This window comes from Rattus rattus, chromosome 12 (assembly GCF_011064425.1).
Source record: "Rattus rattus isolate New Zealand chromosome 12, Rrattus_CSIRO_v1, whole genome shotgun sequence".
Taxonomy (NCBI): domain Eukaryota; kingdom Metazoa; phylum Chordata; class Mammalia; order Rodentia; family Muridae; genus Rattus; species Rattus rattus.
In genome coordinates this window covers 37,469,526-37,490,731 of record NC_046165.1, presented here as the reverse complement: position 1 = coordinate 37,490,731, position 21,206 = coordinate 37,469,526, and the positions used below count along the sequence as shown (strand labels likewise).

At 40.5% G+C, this 21,206-nt stretch overlaps 1 protein-coding gene across 1 annotated transcript in view; it reads right to left on the bottom strand.

Annotated features, from left to right (window-relative positions):
• Positions 1 to 21,206, bottom strand: part of Diaph3 (diaphanous related formin 3) — a 336,634-nt gene that overhangs the window by 299,529 nt on the left and 15,899 nt on the right. The window contains exon 2 of the mRNA XM_032917289.1: positions 17,056 to 17,088. Within this exon, the coding sequence (XP_032773180.1) occupies positions 17,056 to 17,088 (33 nt within the window). The remainder of the gene's footprint in view (positions 1 to 17,055; positions 17,089 to 21,206) is intronic.

Sequence of the window (21,206 nt, the reverse complement as noted above, 5' to 3'; positions counted from 1 at the left end):
CTGAGTAATCACACTGATAATCAGTAATGACAGCTTAAATAAATTAATTAAACAAAAAGGGTTCTAAAAAACTATCTGGATTTTCTGTTATAACATTTTGAGAGTAAAAACTCATTATTTAAAGTTTCCATTGTTACAGCATTGTAAATGTCAACAGCTTTTTTTTTTTCCATTTAAAAGGGCGATGTAATTTTCAGGTATTTTACAATTTTGGTAGTTTTACATATGGGTTGAAACACATTTTCCTAGAACCAAGAAGTTACGAGGAGAAAGAAGCAAATAGAAGCTCCTTCTAACTATAAAATCAATTTTACCCAAATACACATCTAAGATATAAAATGTATTATTCAAAACTGTCAATTTTCATGCAATTTTATATTAGATTTCAGGAACAAATAACCAACTAAAAAAGTGTGGGTTAATCAGCTTCATTACTAACTCAGCAACTTGCTGATTAAAACCATGACCCCAAAATCTGAGGACTGAATCCTGCTGGCCATGGCTTGCTGTGGTCTCATAATCAAGGCAATCATAACAGTATCTGTCCCAGATGCTTGTTAACAAGAAATAAAACAGTGAACCCCTTTCAGCCACAAGTCAATGCACTCCAATGCAAGATGTACCTTGTCATTCAAGGCACACTATATTCTCGTGTTCTTTCAAATTAGTTATAAAATTCTGTTCGATTTATTCCTCTGGTAACTACTACCATTCTCTCTTTCCTATTGCAATTTAACAGCCCTACTAGATCAATCAAAGTCATTGTGCACCAGTTCTCTAAAACTACACATATGTGATCAACAGGAAATTACCTATTCTGGCTTACAGAACCAGACCATAAATGGCACTTTCTTCTTTCCTGAATCACTCATTCTGGCATATGCCATCTGCCAAACACACAAAAGACAGGCCCACACGACTAAGAACTAAGACACTAACCTTACCAACAGAAAAAGGTATCTATTTACACTAGCCCGTGAATGATCATCTTGGAAGTCCCGGTCACCATAACTCTACATTACAGCTTCATGAGACCCTGAGTTAGAACCATTTACCTAAGCAACTTGCAAAACCATGGTCCACAGACAATATCTGAGAAAGCACTGTCTGTTGTGTGCTACTAAGTTTGAGAACCATTTGTTCCATACGAAAAGACAAATACTGCAGTGTCTGGTACATGTTCAGCTTGCATAATACTATCTGACAGACAGCAGTCTACTAATGTCAACAGATGGACTTGTTGTAGTTATAAATGAGGAATCCCTAAATTATAAAAATCATCTGAAAAATAATACCATCTCTGCAATGTTTTACAACTTGGGGAATGTGTTTTGACAAAAAAAAAAAAAAAAAGTCTCTGGAACAGAGAAAGTTGCCCATGCCCAAGAGAGGCATTACAATATGGTCTATTAGGAACCATGTGAGGCTGAAACAAGAATCATGTGAAAGAGGATGTTAACAGCTAACCGGTATGCCCACCTGCCCAACAGCCTTTGGGTTTGACTGAAAACGGTCACCACAGGCTCCTGTTTGCATGATTAGTCACCAGGGGTAGCACTATGTGAAAACATGAAGAGAGTTAGGAGGTGTGGTATTGGAGCAAGTGTGTCACTGGGGGTGGCTTTGAGGTTTCAAAAGCCCATCCAGCCCAAAGTCAATGTCTGTCTGTCTGTCTTTCTGTCTATCGGTCTGACTGTCTCTATCATCGTCATTGTCGTCGTCGTCATCATCATCATCATCATGTAGCTCTCAGCTACTTCTTCAGCATCATACCTGCCTGCACGCTGCCATGCTCCCTGCCCTAATGATAATGGACTAAGCCTCTGAAACTGTCAACACGACCTGAATTAAATGTTTTCTTTTATAAGAGTTACCTTGTCTTTTCATAGCAATAGAACAGTGACTAAGACGCCCTTGCTAAATGCTAGTGACGAGAGAGAGAGAGAGGGAGAGAGAGCGAGAAAGAGCGAGAGAGAGAGAGAGAGAGAGAGAGAGAGAGAGAGAGAGAGAGAGAGAGCGAGAGAGAGAGAGATCACATTGGGGCTGGTTCAGAGGGGCAGTTAGGAGCATTGACTGCCTTTCCAAAGGACCCGGGTTCAACTCCGAGCACGCACACAGCACTTCACGAGTGTCTGTAACTCAGCTTCCAGAGGCTCTGACTCCCTCACACAGCTTACATGCGGGCCAGACACAAATGCACATGAAATAAAAATCGTTACAAATACATACCATATTAAGAGCAAAAGATGTTCACTGACCATTTCAGGTGGGTGGGCTAACTACCTCTATCTGAGACACAATCTTAACAACTACTATAATTCTAACTTCACTATCCTCAAAATCACAAAAGGGCTTTCCAGCTGTTAATCTACATTTCATGAATTCTGTACGTTCGTCAAAGGCTCCTTTGAAAATTTACCGCCACTCCTCTAAAAAGTTAATCAACTTAAATATTTTATTCATATTTAACTTTCACATTTTTTTAAATTTGCTAAATGAGGAACATCCTTAATTATGCTCATAAAACTTCTTTAATGACTTGAAAAAGACTCATATAAGCATGCATTCTACACCCAATAGTGCTGTCTGGGAGCTGTCGGTGCAGACCCTACAGAGGGAAGAACTGAGACTGGCAAACGATTGGCAACAGCCTTCCTGTCCAGAAATGGACATGATGGGGAAAGACAGACACTGTAGGATTCCAGAGAACAGTGGTCTAAACCAACATCTTAGCTCAAAAGGTAGCAAAACCTGAACCGTTATGCTACACTGTCTCCTATATCTGACCCTACAGATGACTTTATGCCATGACACTTGGAGGGTATGTACTATATAGCAATAAATGCTTAGCATGAAGATCTTTCCAAAATACTTTTGAATGACATACATAAATATGTTATATGTATATATGTATGTATACAAATATATATGTGTATATATATATTAGTTATACAAACACACACACAAGGAAAACTAAAGTAAAATGTAAATATTAAAAAGCTTTAATATATATGCCCTACTCAACTAACAGAGATGAAGGCAAGTCTAGTTTTAAAAAATACTGACTATAAGTCATATTTAGAACTATTTTAATAACTATAATGTGGTTTGAAAACATCTGGGGTTTTTTTGGTCATGGTTAAAATACTCTGTGGTACTGGCCTCTGTGTTTCGGTTTGTTTGCTGCACTAATGTTATTTTTTTTCCATATTCACAGCACAGAAAAACACCAAATTTGTCTTAAAGTTTAACAAATATAAAGATTTAACATCTCTAAATATATCATAAAATCTTCCCTAAGTTACCCAGTGATGCACAGGCTCTGGGTTAAGATCCCTGCCTGGTAGGTGGATGCAGCGTGCTAACAAAACCGATGGTCAAAGGGGAGAAAGTCACTGGGGTTCTGAGGCCGCCAGTGAAGCAGAGGGAGGGATAGAAGACCTACACCTGAAACCAACAAGGAATGCAACAGGCTGCGTGCTCTGATGGCTTGTACTCAAAAGGAACTGGCAGCTTTTGAAGGAAGAAACCACCAGGAAAATAAAGCCATCAAAGACCTTCTAGGTTCCAATTAGAGAAAGAAGGAAAGAAAGCAGTAGACGACTTTAGAGTCCCAGAGGGCAAAGTGGGAGGGTCTGGGAAGTCTGGGGGAGTTGGGAAGAATAAATAGGCCTGAGGAGATACAGAAGCAAAGAGGTTCTTACTGGGTATAGGAACTGATTGTGACTTCTGTTTGATGTTGATTTGTGTAAGCTGAAAGCTGGCTTGTTACTTATCTTGACTAATGGTATGTCCTGAATTGTGATAATAAAAGTCGAAATGAATCACAAGGCAACCCATGTGGATTAGACTTTATCAAGGTATCTCTACCCCAACTGCCATCACCCTAGTGCAGGCCCTGTGTAACACTAATGCAGGCTCCTGAGTACTGTCCAAATGTTCCCTGCTTCTCTATGCCTGCTAATTCCCACACTTGATTCTTATCTTACTAAACACAGAGCAAGTCTTTACCCTCGCCCTCCCAATGTTGCCCAGCAGTCAAAAGATTACGTTCAAATGTCTTCTTAGCATGGTTCTTATATCAAGTTTGACCCCAACCTTCCTTCCTTATCAAACATGGTTTTAAGCACACAGGGAGTGTGCTAAGTGGCTATGACTGTCACATTTTGAGTAAGAATACCATAGTAATCCCAACACTGGTAATTCACAGTATAGTCCTCCTACACACACACACACACACACACACACACACACACACACACACACACAAACATACAAACTCAAAATATAAGGAAGCATGACGCAAGGGAATGTTGTAATTTGTATTTTGAATGTCTCCCAAACCCACGTACTTTAAGGATGAGTTTTGCTCATGGCAAAGGTGGGACCATAAGGAAATAGGACCCAAGTAGACATTAAGTCACTGGAAGTACAGTTGAACCCCTTCTTTTCTCTTTGCCTCCTGGCTACCCTGGAGCAAAAAGGGCCTCTCTTATATGCACTGCTGCCATAGGCTTTGTGCTGTTACAAGCTCAAAGCAATAGGCCAAGTCATCGTGAAAAATCTCTCAAACTGTGAGACAAAAATGAACGCCCTCCTAAGTGGATAATCTCAAGTGCCCTGGCATAGTAATGCAAAAGTAACACACCTGCAGTCGAAAAATGTGCACAAGAGACACGCTAGAGTACTAGAAACCAATTTAATAACCCAAATTCTAACTCAAATATTAATAGTTACACATGAAATGTAAATTAGCTCTGTAAATAAATATTGCACTTTGATTGGCATAGTTCAGTATTACACACAAATATCATCTAAAGATATCAACAATTGCTTCCTGACTACCAAGTTCATACTTCAACTAGCAATCCATTTTGTTCAAACCTAGGAAACAAATTTATTACTGGGTAAAAGTTCACAATTCCCAGCCTAAATTGCAACGGATCCTACAAACCTCAGCTGAAAAGTCATCTTCTCTGCTCTCTTCCCAAGATCAAGTTGGCCCTGCTCCTTCCACTGAACCCTATCTACAGTAGCACCCACTGTCACGCCGCACAGCAAAACTGCATGGCCACCTATCTCCCCAGTGTTCCCGGGGAAAGAGACGTCTTATAAACCTTTATATTCTATAAGAGTATTAGACACTCAATAATTCTGTAATGAAGAGGTAGACAAAAAATGAATAAACAAGTGGGCACACTCACTACATCTTTGTTACATCTGAAAGCTCTTGATCTTATCCCCACATTTCTTCTGATTTGAGGAGATGCTCTCCAAATCATTCCATAAATATTTAAAAATCCTAAGATAGCACTTAAGAGCTACTGCTGAAAACCTAAGTACAGGAAGTCATAATTAACTCATATTAATGGGCTCTGAAAGGCCCACCTGACTAAGTAAACACTTGAAATCATATAGAACCTGTTTCAATATCTGGTCCCCCAGAGCTGCACTGGCCCATACTGGTATTCTACTTTACCTAAGAAAACATTCCACATACGAGGTGCAGAGTAACTACGAAAATAAAATCACACTTTTACCACTTGCTTTTAACTTACACAGGAAAACATAAAAATTTAGTAAAACTGTAAAATGAAGTTTTAGTACAGAAAGACTTCTACTAGCCCAGTAAAATAATTATTAAGATTGAGCTCTTATATATTAAACTGAAAAGAAGCTAGGCAAAAATTCAAATAAACTAAAATAAGTTTTCTTCCTCCACACAAATGATGCCTACTTCCACATATATCTCACTATACCTACAACATCTCATGGTAGACTGAGTCACTCTATGAAGGTACACTTTCCTAGGAATGTTCTTGGGGGTGGGGAGAGTCATACAGGAAATACCCAGAATCTACAGAAGCAATAGGACTGTCAGAAGCAAGGGACCAGAAGAGACGAGCTTCTCAAAGAACTCATGAGAATCCACACCAAACCAAGCTAAACCACACTGGCTCTAGACTCTTGTCTCTGTGGGAGCTTTACAGGGAATCGGGAACCTGGTGTCTGTACTTGGGAGCAATCACAGCTGATGCCAGAATTATGCAAAGACATCCTTAGAGAAGTTTTTTCTTCTTACATCCAAAAGAAATCACACATCCTTTACCTGTTGGCGTCTCTCAATTATTATTATTCCTTTAGGATACAGATTCTCAGTTTTATCTGAAATGTTGGAAATAATTGATTTCTCATCATTGCTCCTTAGATATGGTAGGCCATGATTACAAAAACGTTCTCTGGATTAAAGTTAACGGCTGTGATACCATTTTAAAAATGAGACAGATATCCTACACAGAGATGGCTTGAAAGACAAAATAAGATCTCTTCCTTTCAGCAGGGAAGGAAAGACTACTCCAGCAGCAGCATAAGGTTCCTCATAAACATATTCTCTGGGACAGGCATGCCAGAATTTTCCTAGCTACCACTGTGGTTGTGAACAGGTCACTTGAACTCTCTTGCCTCTGTCCCCATCATTTAAAATGTTAATAACAGCACTAAGACACTTAAGTGAACAGCATTCACATAGCTAGTGCATCCTAAGTAGAAGCTAACAATTATACAGTGCTAAATGTATATTTCATATAGGGGGAATAATCATAATTCCCTAGTTATGAATTTTCTTTAGTTCTTTAAAATTGTATATTAAATGTATTTGGAGCACGAAAAGCCAGTAGGCCTTAACAGCAGAATGGGGACACACACGTACTCACTCCACTGAAGAGCTCTGAGGCGCTAGCATAAGCTTACAGCTAGTTACTGTACTCCCTAAGTAACCATTCTGAATTTGAAGAGCCACATGTCTGACAGGTTTATATCGTTACAAAACAGGATCCTACTACAGAAGGCTTACAAGCTATGTTCAAAAAAGCTAGAGGAGGAGTCTGGTTCCCAGCCCTGGAGCTGACTTGATTCAGGGTCCTGCCCTCCCACCTTACCCCATTCCCCCGGTACTCTAACAAATGCTTCTGTGGACTGAGCTTTCCTCTATCCCATCTCCCACTCCAGCCCCACCCCCCTCTCCTCGTGTCAGTCATCTGTACCTAGCAACACTCTCTATCCACTGTCTGAGAATTGGGAAGTGAATTTTCATTCTCCCTTCTGTCTACCATTACAATTGCTCCAGTCACATAACGGACCATGACTTAGTCATGATTTCTATTCCTGCACAAACATCAGAACCAAGAAGCAAGTTGGGGAGGAAAAAGTTTATTCAGCTTATACTTCCACATTGCTGTTCATCAACAAAGGAAGTCAAGACAGAAACTCAAGCAGGTCAGGAAGCAGGAGCTGATGCAGAGGCCATGGGATGTTACTTACTGGCTTGCTTCCCCTGCCTTGCTTTCTTATAGAACCCAGGACCACCAGCCCAGGGATGGCACCACCCATAATGGGCTGGGTCCTCCCCTCTTGATCACTAGTTGAGAAAATGCCTTACAGCTGGGTCTCGTGGAGACATTTTCTCAACTGAGGCTCCTTTCTCTATGAAACTCCAGCTTGTGTCAAGTTGACACACAAAACCTGCCAGTATAGACCACTGTAGGAGCCTGTCCTCTCACCCTATCTCCATTCACTGGGGACTCCTCAGAACCCACAACATGACAAAGTGTAGAGAGTGATAGACTTTGGAACACTCTGTCCTACATGGAAGGTTTTCAACAAACCACTCCCCACAGGGCTCAAGGGACTCTGCAGAAGGGGAAGTAGAGAGACTAACAGCGAGAATGAAGACACAAAACAGGACACAAATGCGTACTCACAGCCTGTGGCAGTAGGCATGGGTCTGAACCAGATACAGTCCTGCTGAAACAGGAAGACAGGAGTTCCCACTTACACTACCTGCAACCGGAACTGCTGGAGAAGGAAATAGCAGCCTTCTCTAAGACAATCTCCTAGGGATACGAACCCCAGTTAATGACAGGCCCATGCCAAACAGCAGATGCGAACATCACAGAACACAAAGGTATTTATGGAGCATAATGCTATCTTTGGGCATTTTTACCCAAAAGACATGATTTGTCTTTTGCTTATCTATTATGGTTGTTGATTTTGTGTTTGTGTGTGTGTGTGTGTGTGTGTGTGTGTGTGTCTTGTAATTTTTCACGTTTAGTTTTTCTGTTTCCTTTGTTTTATTCTGGTTGGTTTTCTTAGTCATCTCTTTTCTGAGAGAAAGGCAGCATGGAGTTGGATGGATGAGGAGGTAGGAAGGATCTGGGAGGAGTCAAGGAAGGGAAACAGTGATTGGAGTATACTACAGGGAAAAATGTCTTCAATAAAATAAGCTAAGAACAATCACAGACAACAGGCACAAATAAGAAATCTCAAATGGAGTCTAATATGCACAATTCAATATAGCTAGATAACTCTGATTGCTGTGCAAGCCACAGCTTCCTGGGGAGAAAGAAATGGTTAAAGAGTCCAAACAAGTGAAAATGAGGACACTGGAAAAAAGAATGTAGAGAGACAAGAAATAATCAAAGGAAACACTGGGAGGATAACGCTCCCTCAGAAGACACAGTGAGAATAAAAACAAGCAAGGGCTTAAGGGAGGGGTCTCCGGAAGGGCAATAGTCCCTAGAGTAAATGGGACAGCCATATGAAGGTAGCCAGTAGGCTGGCGCATAAATCCGTCTCTACTGAAGGAAAGGTCAGGGGTATCAGTGGCACTTGCAATCTTCAGAGATGATCATCCAAGTAAGGCACCACATAGAGAGGAGAGCAGAGGCTGCAGGAAAGAAACTGCAGAAATAACAGTTGAAGACAGGAAGACAAAACACACACACACAATAGAAATGAAAAAGGAAAGGTCAGGCAAGTATGAAACTGAGAAATTCATCCTTCCCGAAGACAAGAAGAAATCTCTGCTCTTCAAAGAGAAAACCAATAATTACATCAAGTAACGTAGATAACCTAGTAAATTTGCAAGAAATAAAAATTAATAACTAATACTATGAATTTGAAAAAGTCATTTCATAATGCTTACCAAGGCACAACTATGTTGCATGGTCAGCCCTCCACAGACAAATAGCTGTAGAAGAAAATGGCTAAAACTACGAGGTTCACTTTGTTTGGGGTTTTATTTGGGGTTTTGTTGGGGGTTTGGTTTTGTTTGGTTTTGTTTTTCCTTTAAAAGTGTCTCTGGTCAGCAAGATGGATGAGCAGGTAAAGGCATATCCCACCGTACTGACAACCTGAGTTCAATGCCTGAAACCCACACAGCGGAGAAGGGGATCGCATCCCACAAGCTATCCTATGATCTCCGATCCCTGCTATGGCACACTTGCATGTGTGCTCACTCACATGAAAAGACAATAAATAAACAGCCTCTGTATGAACTATAGTCAGATTGTTCTGCTATTGTCCTCTAGCCAAGGCCACAGCCAGGAGGGAAGGCTCAGAACCCAAGCTTCTTTCTCACTGAGCTTGGCCTTTGGACTTTGGAATTCCAAAAGAAGGATGTCCTTGTTTCAACCTGAGTTGTGCTTGCACAGATGTCTGCAATCTGTAATCTGGAAACACGAAGCGTCCTCCTTAGTCCTATGGACATACCCTTCCCATCCCTCTGCCCCAGGTCCTTCGCCTCAGCTCTTGCCAGAAAAGGGGGAAGGCTAGGAAGGAGGAAAACCATGGCTTTCATTTTCTCCTGAAGTCCTGATCATTAAAGACTATGGGACTGTGCATAGGTTCTACACAAATAACTGAGCATCTGTAGATTTGGGAATCTGCAGGGTGACTTGGAACCAATCCTAATGAAGAAGAAGAGACAACAACATGCTCTTACCTGCAAAGCTCAGTCACAGAAAGTAAAAGTGACAGAAATGAAAGGAGAAAATAAAACCCAAAGCTGTTAGAAAAGGGAGGCAGAAGAACCAAGGATGAGAAAAGATGAACATCATGGACTCTCAGGGTACATGTGCTATCTAGATACAGGCCAGCAGAGGCAAAATACACTCGGAATATCCAGCAAGCCAGTCCACATGTGAGACATAAAGCAGAACCCACGGGGAAGGCCAGAAATCACACACACTACAGCCGGCCAACAAGAAAATTACTGATTGGATGGAGATGTTAGGGGAATTCTAACCATTTGAAATTTAAACCATAAGTGACTAAAAATACATTCACAGTTCAATGGGCATTGCAAAATATTTCCAACTGAGTAGTGTGGCACCTGAGCCTAATGCCAGCACTCAGGAGACAAACGCAGATCTCTGTGAGTTCAAGGCCAGCCTCATGTACAGAGCAAGTTCCAGGACAGCCAAATCTACCCAGTGAAACCGTGTCTCAAAAAAACTGAAAACAAAATCCCAACTAAATGAAAATGAAATATCTAGTTATCTTTTCTGTTATGTGATTAAAAAAAAAAAAAAAAAACAACCAAAGAGGAAAGCCTCTTACTGCTGGCTCTCCCTGGCTTGCTCAGCTTGCTTCCTTCTACAACCCAGGACCACCTACCCAGGAATAGCACCACTCCCATGGTCTGGGCCCTTCCCACATGAACCACTAATCAAGAAAAATGCCCCTGAGACTTCACCACAGGAAAGTCTGATTGAGGGAATTCCTCAAGTGCAGTTCCTTCTTCACACTCTAGTATGTATCACCCTGACCAAAACCAGCCAGCACATGAAGACGTCAGTCAGCTGACAGACACTAGCACATTCCTCAAATAGAAGCTTAAAGCAGGAGGTCTCTATATTAGCAACTAGTCTTTTAAGTTTCTTCCTCAAAAAAAAAAAAGACAATGAATCTTAAAAGCCTATTTACTATATGTACAGACGTGAACAGCAAATACAGTCGCTAGTAAAAATACTGGTTCTTTGAATAACCAGTAACACTGACACACTTCAACCACACTAAACAAGAAAAAAAATTAGAGGACACAAACTGTCATTACCAGCTTTGGAAAAGAGAACTAATACATCCTACATTAAAAAGGTAAGAAGGCACCATAAGCAGCATTAAGTCTTTAAATTAGAAAACAAAGTTTTAAAAAGAAATTCTTCGAAACCTAAACTAGCAGGACTCACTGAAACGAAGAGAAGTGGATCTCCTGAATGGTTGTTTATGTAGTGATAGATGTTGCAAACAACAGTGAGAAAGCAACACAGACAGACTGTCGCCATCATCAGCACACAGTCAGACTGTCACCATCATCAGCCATCAGGGGAAAATGCCCATTTCTTTTAAGGTGAAACATATACTTAGCACGTGATCCCCTTCTAAGCATCATATCTACAAAAAAAAGAGCAAGAAGCAAAAGCTCACTGCGACTTTATTCACAAAATAGCCGCAAAGAAGGACGAACCAAACCTTCTGCAGAACTGATAACATAATGAGGCAGACACAGCCAACACCGGGAGAGCCTACTTAAGTGAACTCTCACCCTGAACTGTAGGCTCGGATATCTGGTAAGTGTTTGTCAAGACCTATCAGAGAGGAAGAAACACAAACGAGCAGAGGGAGCCTTTTGAGTACAAAGGTGTTTCAAATTATGACTGTAGTATATACATGACCATAAATACTTTCAAACATCAGACTTTCATCTTAAAACTGAAATGTCATATTATGTATATATTATGCATCCAGCCGAAACATGCAACTTTTAGACCCTCTTTTATATCTGCATGATTTGCCAAGCACTTTTACTTAATTGTCCCTTGAACAATACCTGTGAACAGATATGAAATCGTAAAAGCTAATGCTTACACAAACTGCCATGCTAACTGGTGACAGAGCTGTCATTCTAACCTATCTCTCCACAGGAAAACTCCAGGCAACAAAGCACAGACCTAATGGGAAGGCCCCATGATTTCCTCCAGCATCGCCGCAAGCCAGTGTTTGTTTTCGAGCTCCAGCTGTTATTTGTGGGTCATCAAATCCACTTAGTGGATTGATCACCATTCTGCTTTTTAACTATTAGAGAAGAGTGAAGAAAAGTGGAAAGAAATGGAGGGGAAAAGATCAGAGTTCATTACATTTAGAAACATCACATACTGGTTATAAAAACTTTGGTTCCAATTGAGAATCAGCCTGTAGGTTTATGAGGGCTGAAACACAAAAGCAAACCTACCATGGGTCCTAGTCAAAAAGACATTTGAATGCTACTGCTACAACTAAAAATGGGTAACAGGAAAAAAATTGTTAAAAGTATATCTTTATACAGTGGTAGAAAGAAATAAGGAGTCCAGTAGAAATACTGAAAATGGCTATGACCAAAAAAAGGGGAAACTTCCTAAATGACAGAACTCAGTGAAAGGACATCTGGGCAATTCGGCATGAGGTCCATGTTCAGCTCTTCCTCCTTACCCTCCCAAGCCGTCACCTCCTCCCCTCTCACCCTCCCTCCTCCCCACCTCTTTACTTCTGAGGAAAACCTTAAAAGCCCAAGTCTTCAATGGATACAGTGCTGCACTGGTTCATTACTTTAGCACCGTGCCTGCTCTTTTAAATGTGGAAGGTGTTCACATCTGTTTATAAAGGGCACTGCTTAAAGTTTACTTAAGGAGAAAGCAACACTACAATAATCCTTTGTTCCTATAACAAGACTGCTGCCTGCCAAATTCAATTCTGATAACTCACAAAATAACCTTGAAGTGAGAAAGACCCTTGCTGACCTGGAACAAAGCAACCTGAAGGGATGAGTTTGTTTCCTTTGTATGTAGGAGAGGGCTGTGACATGCGCATTTATGCCTGTTCACTCGCCCATGCAGAGGTATGTGGAGGCCAGCAGTTGAGGTGGCGTGTTTTCCTCTATTTCTCCACCTTATTCTTTTTTTTTTTAAGTCCCAAGGATTTACCTGTCTCTACCCATTTCTGCTGATTTTGTATCCCTGAGAGCAGGGTTACTGACTTGAGCTCCCTCACCCAGCTTTTACGGTGCTGGTGACCTAAACACACATCTTCGCACTTGCACAGGAAGGCCTTTATCCCCTGAGCCACTTCCCCAGCCAAAGGGCAGGGTTTCTAACATTAGTGCTGCCACAGTGTCGATGTTTCTAAGATACTGTTGCTTTAATGTAGGACCACCGAAAAATGCTATTCTGACTTTTCTCCTGTTCTGCCCCCGAAAAAGCTATTCACATTAAGAAATTCTGCATTAAAGCACACATGGAACATACATGCTTTGGAGAAGCCCAAATCTAATTACAACCATCCCGCCAGCATGGCATCAAAGTATCAGCAGCAATGCTTCCCGAAACTCTAACATGCCAGGCACCCTTTAAAGAGCCCTCAAAATACCCTGGCACCCACTCCCTCATCACAGTTCAACCATCACGTACGCACCGCCCTGTACAGCCCGCGGCAAATGTGACACACTGTGTTTCTGTCTGCACACCGGGAGGCAATTATAAAGAGACAAGAAGGACAGAAGAGCACAAAACTGGGAGCAGCGCTTCAATACGCTTCAGACTATACGGAACCCACCAGAACCCCAAGAGAAAGAAGAGAAGATCTAACACACTGCGCTTTACAAATCAATGATCAAGCAAGTGCTTAGCTTATCGAGGCCACAGAGCAAGGCAGGGGGGAAGCTCTGACTGTCAACAAGGCCCTCGTGCCTCCAAGTGCACTGCTCTTTTCCCTGTATCCATCACCAACACGGAAAAAAGGAATCTTTTTTTCCTGTTCAAGACAGTCATGCTGATTCTCTTCCTCAAAGACGAGTGGCCAGTTATCCTCCTCCAGACTACTGCCCCAGCCTTGTCGGAGGACAAGACAAAGCACGAGGTCAGAAACGTGCCAAGGAGAAGGTGCATTCGGGTGAAGAGACCCATCCAGGAGACAGCTATGTGCACAGCCGGGATGAAAGTAGGATCAAGGCAATGGGGCCAAGCAGGTAGATGGTCAGAATACCTGGGGCAGGGCCAACATCAGAGGAAATTGTAAGGCTTGCTACACAGCCAGGACATGAAGCTTATGCCTGTAATATCATCAGCCCTCGGGAGGCTGAGGCAGTAAACTGCTTAAGGTTTAGGATCAGTGAGGTCCAGACTACCAAGTGAGACCCTGTACAAAGAATAAAATAAAATAAATAAATGCCTTATAAAAGACATGTCAGGTGCTTTAGAAAAGTATGACACATATATTGTCTCACTGTCCCTAACTTCCAAAAGTTTAAACTGGTGAGAACAGGAAATAGTGCCTTGTTAAAGATGCACTTGGCTACCAAATATTTTGACCTTGCCAAAGTCAAGCATATGACAAGTAGAAGCAAGGAATGGGAGCAGAAAGGAGAAAAAATGTTTTCACTGGGCAGGAATCCACCACTAACATAGCAGACACGGAGGATGTTTTCTAGAATGCCCTATCAATGCTACCCCATGACTGTTCCTAAACTAAGTAAAGGCTTTGGAGTGTGCAAGGAAGACCATGTAATGAAAGAACAGAATCCGAAAGAAAAGGACACCGTGCCTGAAGTCTGATAAACCTCAAAAATACACAGATTATTATCTAAACAAAAGGAAGGATGCATTGTGTCCAAACTGCAGCCTACCTTTGGCCACATCCAAGGAGAGGACAGACTCAGCACAACACGAATGTCACAAACCCACATATAATATTAGGGTGAGTGTGCGTGTGTGTGCATGTGTGTAAGCGTGCTCGCACGTGCATGAAAGCCAGAGCAACCTCAGCTGTGCTCCTCTACGGGCTTCACCTTAATTTCTGAGACAGTCTATCACTGAACCTGGAGGCCATCAATTAGGCTTTCATAGGTTTTCAAGGTATCTGCCTGTCTCTGCTGAGGTGACAAACACACGCCATCACTTGAAGCTTTTGACACAGGTGCTGGGATCCAACTCAGTCCTCATTCTTACACAGCAGGCAACTTAACCAATGAGCCGTCTCTTTATTTTTAATCCAGGTTATAAGATTTTTGCTCTAATATGTTTTGTAACTTAAACATGTTTGATTCATAAAACATTATGAATGAACCTTGAACACATTACCGTAAAAGAATTCTTTAGTGAAATGTTCATTCGTAGTTTTAACTGTAAATTTACAATTTAAGCCTGTTGCCCGTTTAAGTTTGTCTACATATATTTGTGCCATTGTTTGAAAACATTCAATGTTCTGCTTCGTTTTTTCCACAATGTGGAACAGTAATATTTAAGGAAATTAAAAACTTTTCAATTGAAAAAAAATACCACAGGCTGTTCCAATTATTTGAAATATCAAAAGCAGGTAAATCACAGAGTAGGCTGGTACTACCCAGAGCTGGTGAGCTGAAGGGAATTACGTAGTAAGTATTTACAGAGCTTTCTTCTGAACATTTTGGAAATGTTCTAAACTAGATTATAGTGGTGGGCCATTTTAGTGACTATGCTAGAAACCACTTAATTATGAACTTTAGAGAAATGAATGCTATGTAAATTGTATCTCAATAAAGCTAGTACAGCACAGGACATTCTCATAAAATCCAAATATAAAACATAAACACTACAGTTGGTTTTACTGCTGACTAAGAAGTCATTTGTTTATGGAGGCTGAGTATGCGTCTTAGTGGTTAGCATGATTATCCTGGGTTCAACTCTCACCACCACAAAAAAGGGAGGTGGGGAGAGGAAGAATATGCTCATGTAAAACCTAGTGAGCGTCAGTGCAGGAAGTGCGTGGGAACTGAAAGAGAGAAACAGAAACAACATCGAGCTACAGCGGAGCAGGCCCCCGTGGACAAGGGACGAAGCCCTTCTCATCTCCCAAGCCTCAACTGTGAAATAAGAACAGCATGTACCCAGGGAGAGAAGCTACTGTTTAACTATGTCCGCGTTCCATAGCATTGTCATTTTCTAAGCATTAGACTGGTCACACGCCATCTGATGTTACAGTCCATGAAGGAATGCACACAGAATGGCACATACTGCACAGCCTACATGTGTAGCAGATCATACCACTGTGGTTCATACCTAAGGAGGAAATCACCTAGTGTTCTCGTTCTCCCTCTCTCCCTCCCCCTCTCTCTCTCTCCCTCTCTCTCTCTCCTCTGTGTGTGTGTGTGTGTGTGTGTGTGTGTGTGTGTGTGTGTGTGTGTGTGTACACTCACTCATGCAAAGGTCAAAGTTCAACTTCAGGTGTCTTCCTCTATTGCTCCCCATCTATGACAGAGTAGGCTCTGAGCCTGAAGCTCACAATTAGACTAGATTAGGCTGGGTTTTAGGGATACCTGCCTGGTGTTAGGTGTCATGACTATGTACAAGACTGCTGAGAAAAATTCACATACATACTTTTCTTTTTAGATACTTATGCCAAAAAATGTATTTCTTAAGATAGTATTCAGGAAACTATACCAACACTACACTTCAATTTTTACCTTGTTTATGTCAAGATCTATGTCTCTTTCGTTTTCACACAGCTACCTTATCAGGGTGCTAAAGCCAGCACTCTGGATACTTCAGGAGACAAACATCCTGACTGCACTCCACTTTGCATTTGCTGTCAGGGATGCTGAATACCAAACCTGGCTGGTGAGATACCAGGTTTTTCATCATTTGGGGCTGGTATGTTATCATTCCTTTACCATTAACTTGTGTGTCTGTGTATCAAAAGTGTAATTCTCAAGAGGAATCATTTGACCTCACAGCTAAGGCAATAGTTACTTAGAAGAAGCCCTACTAGTAGCCTGAAAGGAAAGCAGATACGCCTGCCGCTTCTCAGTGTACAACAGAATTTCTCAAATACACGCATGGCATTTCAACCTGGCTTACTTTAATTAGCAACTACATTTTTCTAGCAAGCCACCATGTCGTTAGCTGCTTTTCCTACCTCTTTTTGAAATATGCAACTCATCCTCAAAGAATGAGAGCTGATTTGAATGATTCAAAGTTGACTAACAATTTGTAATTAAACAAAATTTTTATATTAACATATTGACTATTCCTTTTCAAAACATACAAGCAACAATTTAATGTATTTTACCAGTTCTAGCTCTTATGTGAGCAACATAAACACACTCTTAGCACATGCTGGTTTGGGCATTTTCAAAGATGTTAATATAGCATGCCAAGAACAGTACACACTTAAAATACATAACAAAGGGAAAGTTGAAGACAGCCTTACCATATCATCTGTCAGCGTCCTAATATTTAAATGCTGCAAATGAAAAAAAAAGAATCAGTCAGTAATTTATAACAGCTTTTTTATTTTAGGTAATGAGTACATTCTACAATGCTCACTTGAGGTAATTAAATTTCTGACAGTGCAATAAAAGTATATTATATATTGTTTTAATCTATTTGTCAAGAAGACAGACAAATGTTACCCTGTACGCAATAGCTTTAAATATTTATTAAAATCTCTTGGTTTTATGAACTTCACAAACTAGAAACCTAATAGGGGTTACAATAAATATATTCACCCAATTAATAATTAGTACTATTCAATAATCAGACTCACACCATAATGACATAAAGATTTAGATATGACTTTCAGAAATGTTTTGCATTATAAAAGACACTGTAACTTTAAATGTACCATTAGTATGCAGCATAATAGATACTGAAGTACTGTGCTGGCTTAATGAACTTAAATAATTGTAGGAGCGATGAGAGTGTACTGAATGATTATGTGCGCCCTTAACAACACTTTGATTCGTCACCAGTGGTGACAGCAGACACTTCTCAATTTCATTGTAGCTTATTGGAGACCTCTCTGGCTGATTTCCTTACTAGACAAACAAGACCACTTTAGAAAATGAATAAATTACTTTCCCACAAAGCATAGTTCAAAAGGAAAAAATATTAAGGAAGAAAACTATCTGTTTTAGTAATCAAGGGCAGAGCAGCAATTTGCATTCAGGTAGAAGAATTCAATCTCCCATTCTCCTTCCCTATTCACTGAAGCATTAGAGCTCTCAAAGACAGAGAGGGTCAAACATTTTTAAACAGGAAGCTAGATCTATTCATTCACAGCTATAAAGGAAGGTGTGCTAACAATTGTCATCTAACACGTAAGTGTTACATAGTTAAATTTGACATTTATTGAACAGAATAAAATTTGCACTCATTTTGATCTACTGAAACAGCTTTATATTCATTACTTTACCATAATGATGATCTCAACTCAAAATTTGTCAGTGTAAACAGTACTCCATATTATCTGCCTCTACCAACATGTTGCTTCCAAATGAAAGGGGGAGGAAATATGCCTAAAAGAACCATAAATAAACTGTGTACACCAAGAGAAGGTGGCCACCCCACTAAGTTCTAGACTCAACCACCTGCTAAACTAAAACAGCTTCCTGTGACCTTAGAAAAACAGTAGTAATGCTGAACTATGTGCAACTCTTAAAAATCTTGGTATATAAAATATGGCTCTTAATAATACTACTGTATAATCATGAACAAGCCTGTAGAGTTTACAACCAGTGTCATCGCAGAGACAGATACTACAATTAAATACCAAAACCACACAGTTCTCAAAGGTGCAAATCCTGCCTGCTCTGTCTACCCTCCAAAAGAACAGTTTATGTGCACACTGACTCTGGTTAAATAAATCTATCTGCTAATATTCTACAGTGGGAGGTAGCGCCCCAATTACAACTCAGCTGGCTCCTAAAAAGGGTCATTCCAAGCACCTGTGACAAAAGAGGATGCATCAGGTTCTGAGAGTAGCATGTCATACGGTCTAATTCTTAAAAGTCAAGGAAATCAAGTACAGAGCTGAAATCCTAATTAGAAGAGTATGCAACCCGCTTAGCTGACTGAAATACCACCAAACGGAGCTGTGGCGTGAAAACACCAGAAAAGTGGTAGTTTTTTACTTATTTCATTATGTTTTTATGTGCCTTAGTATTCTGTCTTCATGTATGGCTATGTGAGGGTATCAGATATCCTGGCGCTGGCGTTACAGTTGTGAGCCACTAGACCTCAGGAAGAGTAGCCAGTGCTCTTAACTGCTGAGTCATCTCTCCAGCCCCAGGTGAGAGATTTTTAAGAGCAAACAATGAAACTAGACGATTTGAAGAAAAAGAAAAGGTTATAACCTGAAACCTATAGAGGAGGTGTAGAGGACTGCTATGGTGGTGGATCCTATAATCCACACACTTGGGAGGTAAAGGAGAGAGAAGTAGGAATTTAATGGCCAGATTAGAATACGTAACACATCTGAGGTCAACTGGGCTACAGGAGACTACATGGTTTTTGGATTTTGGTTTTTAAAAAATATCAAAGTAGAAGTCATATAAGAAATAAAAATCACACGCTATGAAATCAAAAGATGCAAACACCCAAGAAAACCACATGTATACTTCTTCACAGACCAGGAACTGGACAACCTTTTAAATTAGAATTATATGCTGAATGTGTTAGCACACAACTGTACATCCAGTACTTAGGAAACAGAGGCAAGAAGACCAGAAGGTCAAGGCCAGACCGGACTACATTGCCAGCAGAAGCCTAAATAACTAAATGGTACATACAACCTTCATTTAAGTGGGCAGTCACTCGCATAAAAGTCAGGTATCTTCCTCCTAGTTCTAAGTTTGTTTTCTTCAGTTACCTCATTGCAGTGGTTTCCAATGTAATTTAAATACTTGTTCAAAGTCTGATCTTAGACTGTGCAGGTATATGTAAACCCAGAAACAGCATATTATTAAATACACTACCTTAATGTGATGAATCAAAACACATCACAGGAAAAGAAACCTCAAGAGCTGAGGACACAGAAGCAGGACAGAGGCTGAGGAAAGAAAGCAAGCGGCTTAGGTCAGGTTCATTGTTCCTACAGAAAACACCTCCCTAGGAGTCTCACCGCCAGCAGGACGCGATAGGACGGCTCTGAGTGGGCAAAGCACGGAGTGATGCCAAGCCTGGAGACACTGACGGGCAAGGGGACAGCCAGAAAACTGGCCTTAGAAACCTGTTTCTGTATCAAAACAATAAAGTCAAATATGCTTCATCTCCAAATAGGACTTTCTCAAACATAATTATTTCCCTCCACATGTAAGCACTGAAACTCTGAGAAGAGCTAGGCCCTGGCGATTTCCCCTAAAAAACTGTAATGATAACACAGGACGAAGAGTGAAACAAAGTGTTAGCGCACAATTGCCCCGCTCTCCTGGACACTCAGCAGAAGCCAAGCAGTCAAGAGCAAAGGCACCAGAAGATGTCTATCCTCCCCAGACATCATTTTGTAGGACAGCTGGTTCAGGGCCATTAAGGAAGAAGAGTGAGAGGTCAGGTGGGTGGCTACCTTCTCACTTGCGGTTAAATGAAGCACATCTTAATCACCTAGTCACGCCGTGCTTTTCAGTTCGGCAGTCCTCAAGAACCAAAACTATTTTCCTCAGTCTGTTCTTGTCACTGATTAGGTTATCCACATGCAGTTCCCAATACATTCCAGGCTGAGGTGGGTGTGGGGAGCTGCCCTATTGTAATCTTGTAGATCACTTAACTTGCAGTAACATTCATAGTTCACCTGATTAATGAGAAGACAGGGTCCAAGCAACATTAGATAGGGAGTTGTGGAGCATAAGATATGATCTCAGTATTCTGACTCAATAGAGTTCCTGTGTGGCTATACAGCACAGCAAAATGCTTACAATATGGTGCATGAGGCGCGGTGCATTTAAAACTACATGCAGTATAATTGCAATTTTATTGATGCACAATATTTTAAAAAGACAGGAGCCACAGATGAGTTTATATATCTAGGATGTGGGATTTGAGGCATGGCTTTCATAATCTTACACATTAGCCCAGCTGGATGCAACACACATTTTTACAATAAGAAGGCCTCTATAGATTTTACTATAGATAATACTTTTCACACTGAATCAAAACTAGTGTATTTTCTTTAGAAATGAAAATGTATGCACTAGTAAAAAATAAATGGAGATCTAAAATATGTCTAATAAATAATGTAAGTAGATTTTTAATAGGCTAGATTTTAATGCATATTCTCCTGTGTGTCAGTATATATTAAGCGCATTATTCATTTGTTTTCTAATTCACATATAAATTAACCAATCTGAAAAAGCTCCTTGGTTCTGTGAATTATTGATGTTGTCACCTGCTGGAGACTTAATTCCAAGAAAAATATACGAATCACTACATCACAAGCACAAATCCTTTTGACACAAATTCAATTTCTGTGGCAACAATAATATATTGACTTAGCTTATTTTTCTATTTTATGACACTTATTAATGGTACATATAAAAGAAATCTATCATTTTTTCCTTATTGAAAATGTAAACGGCATCATAGCAT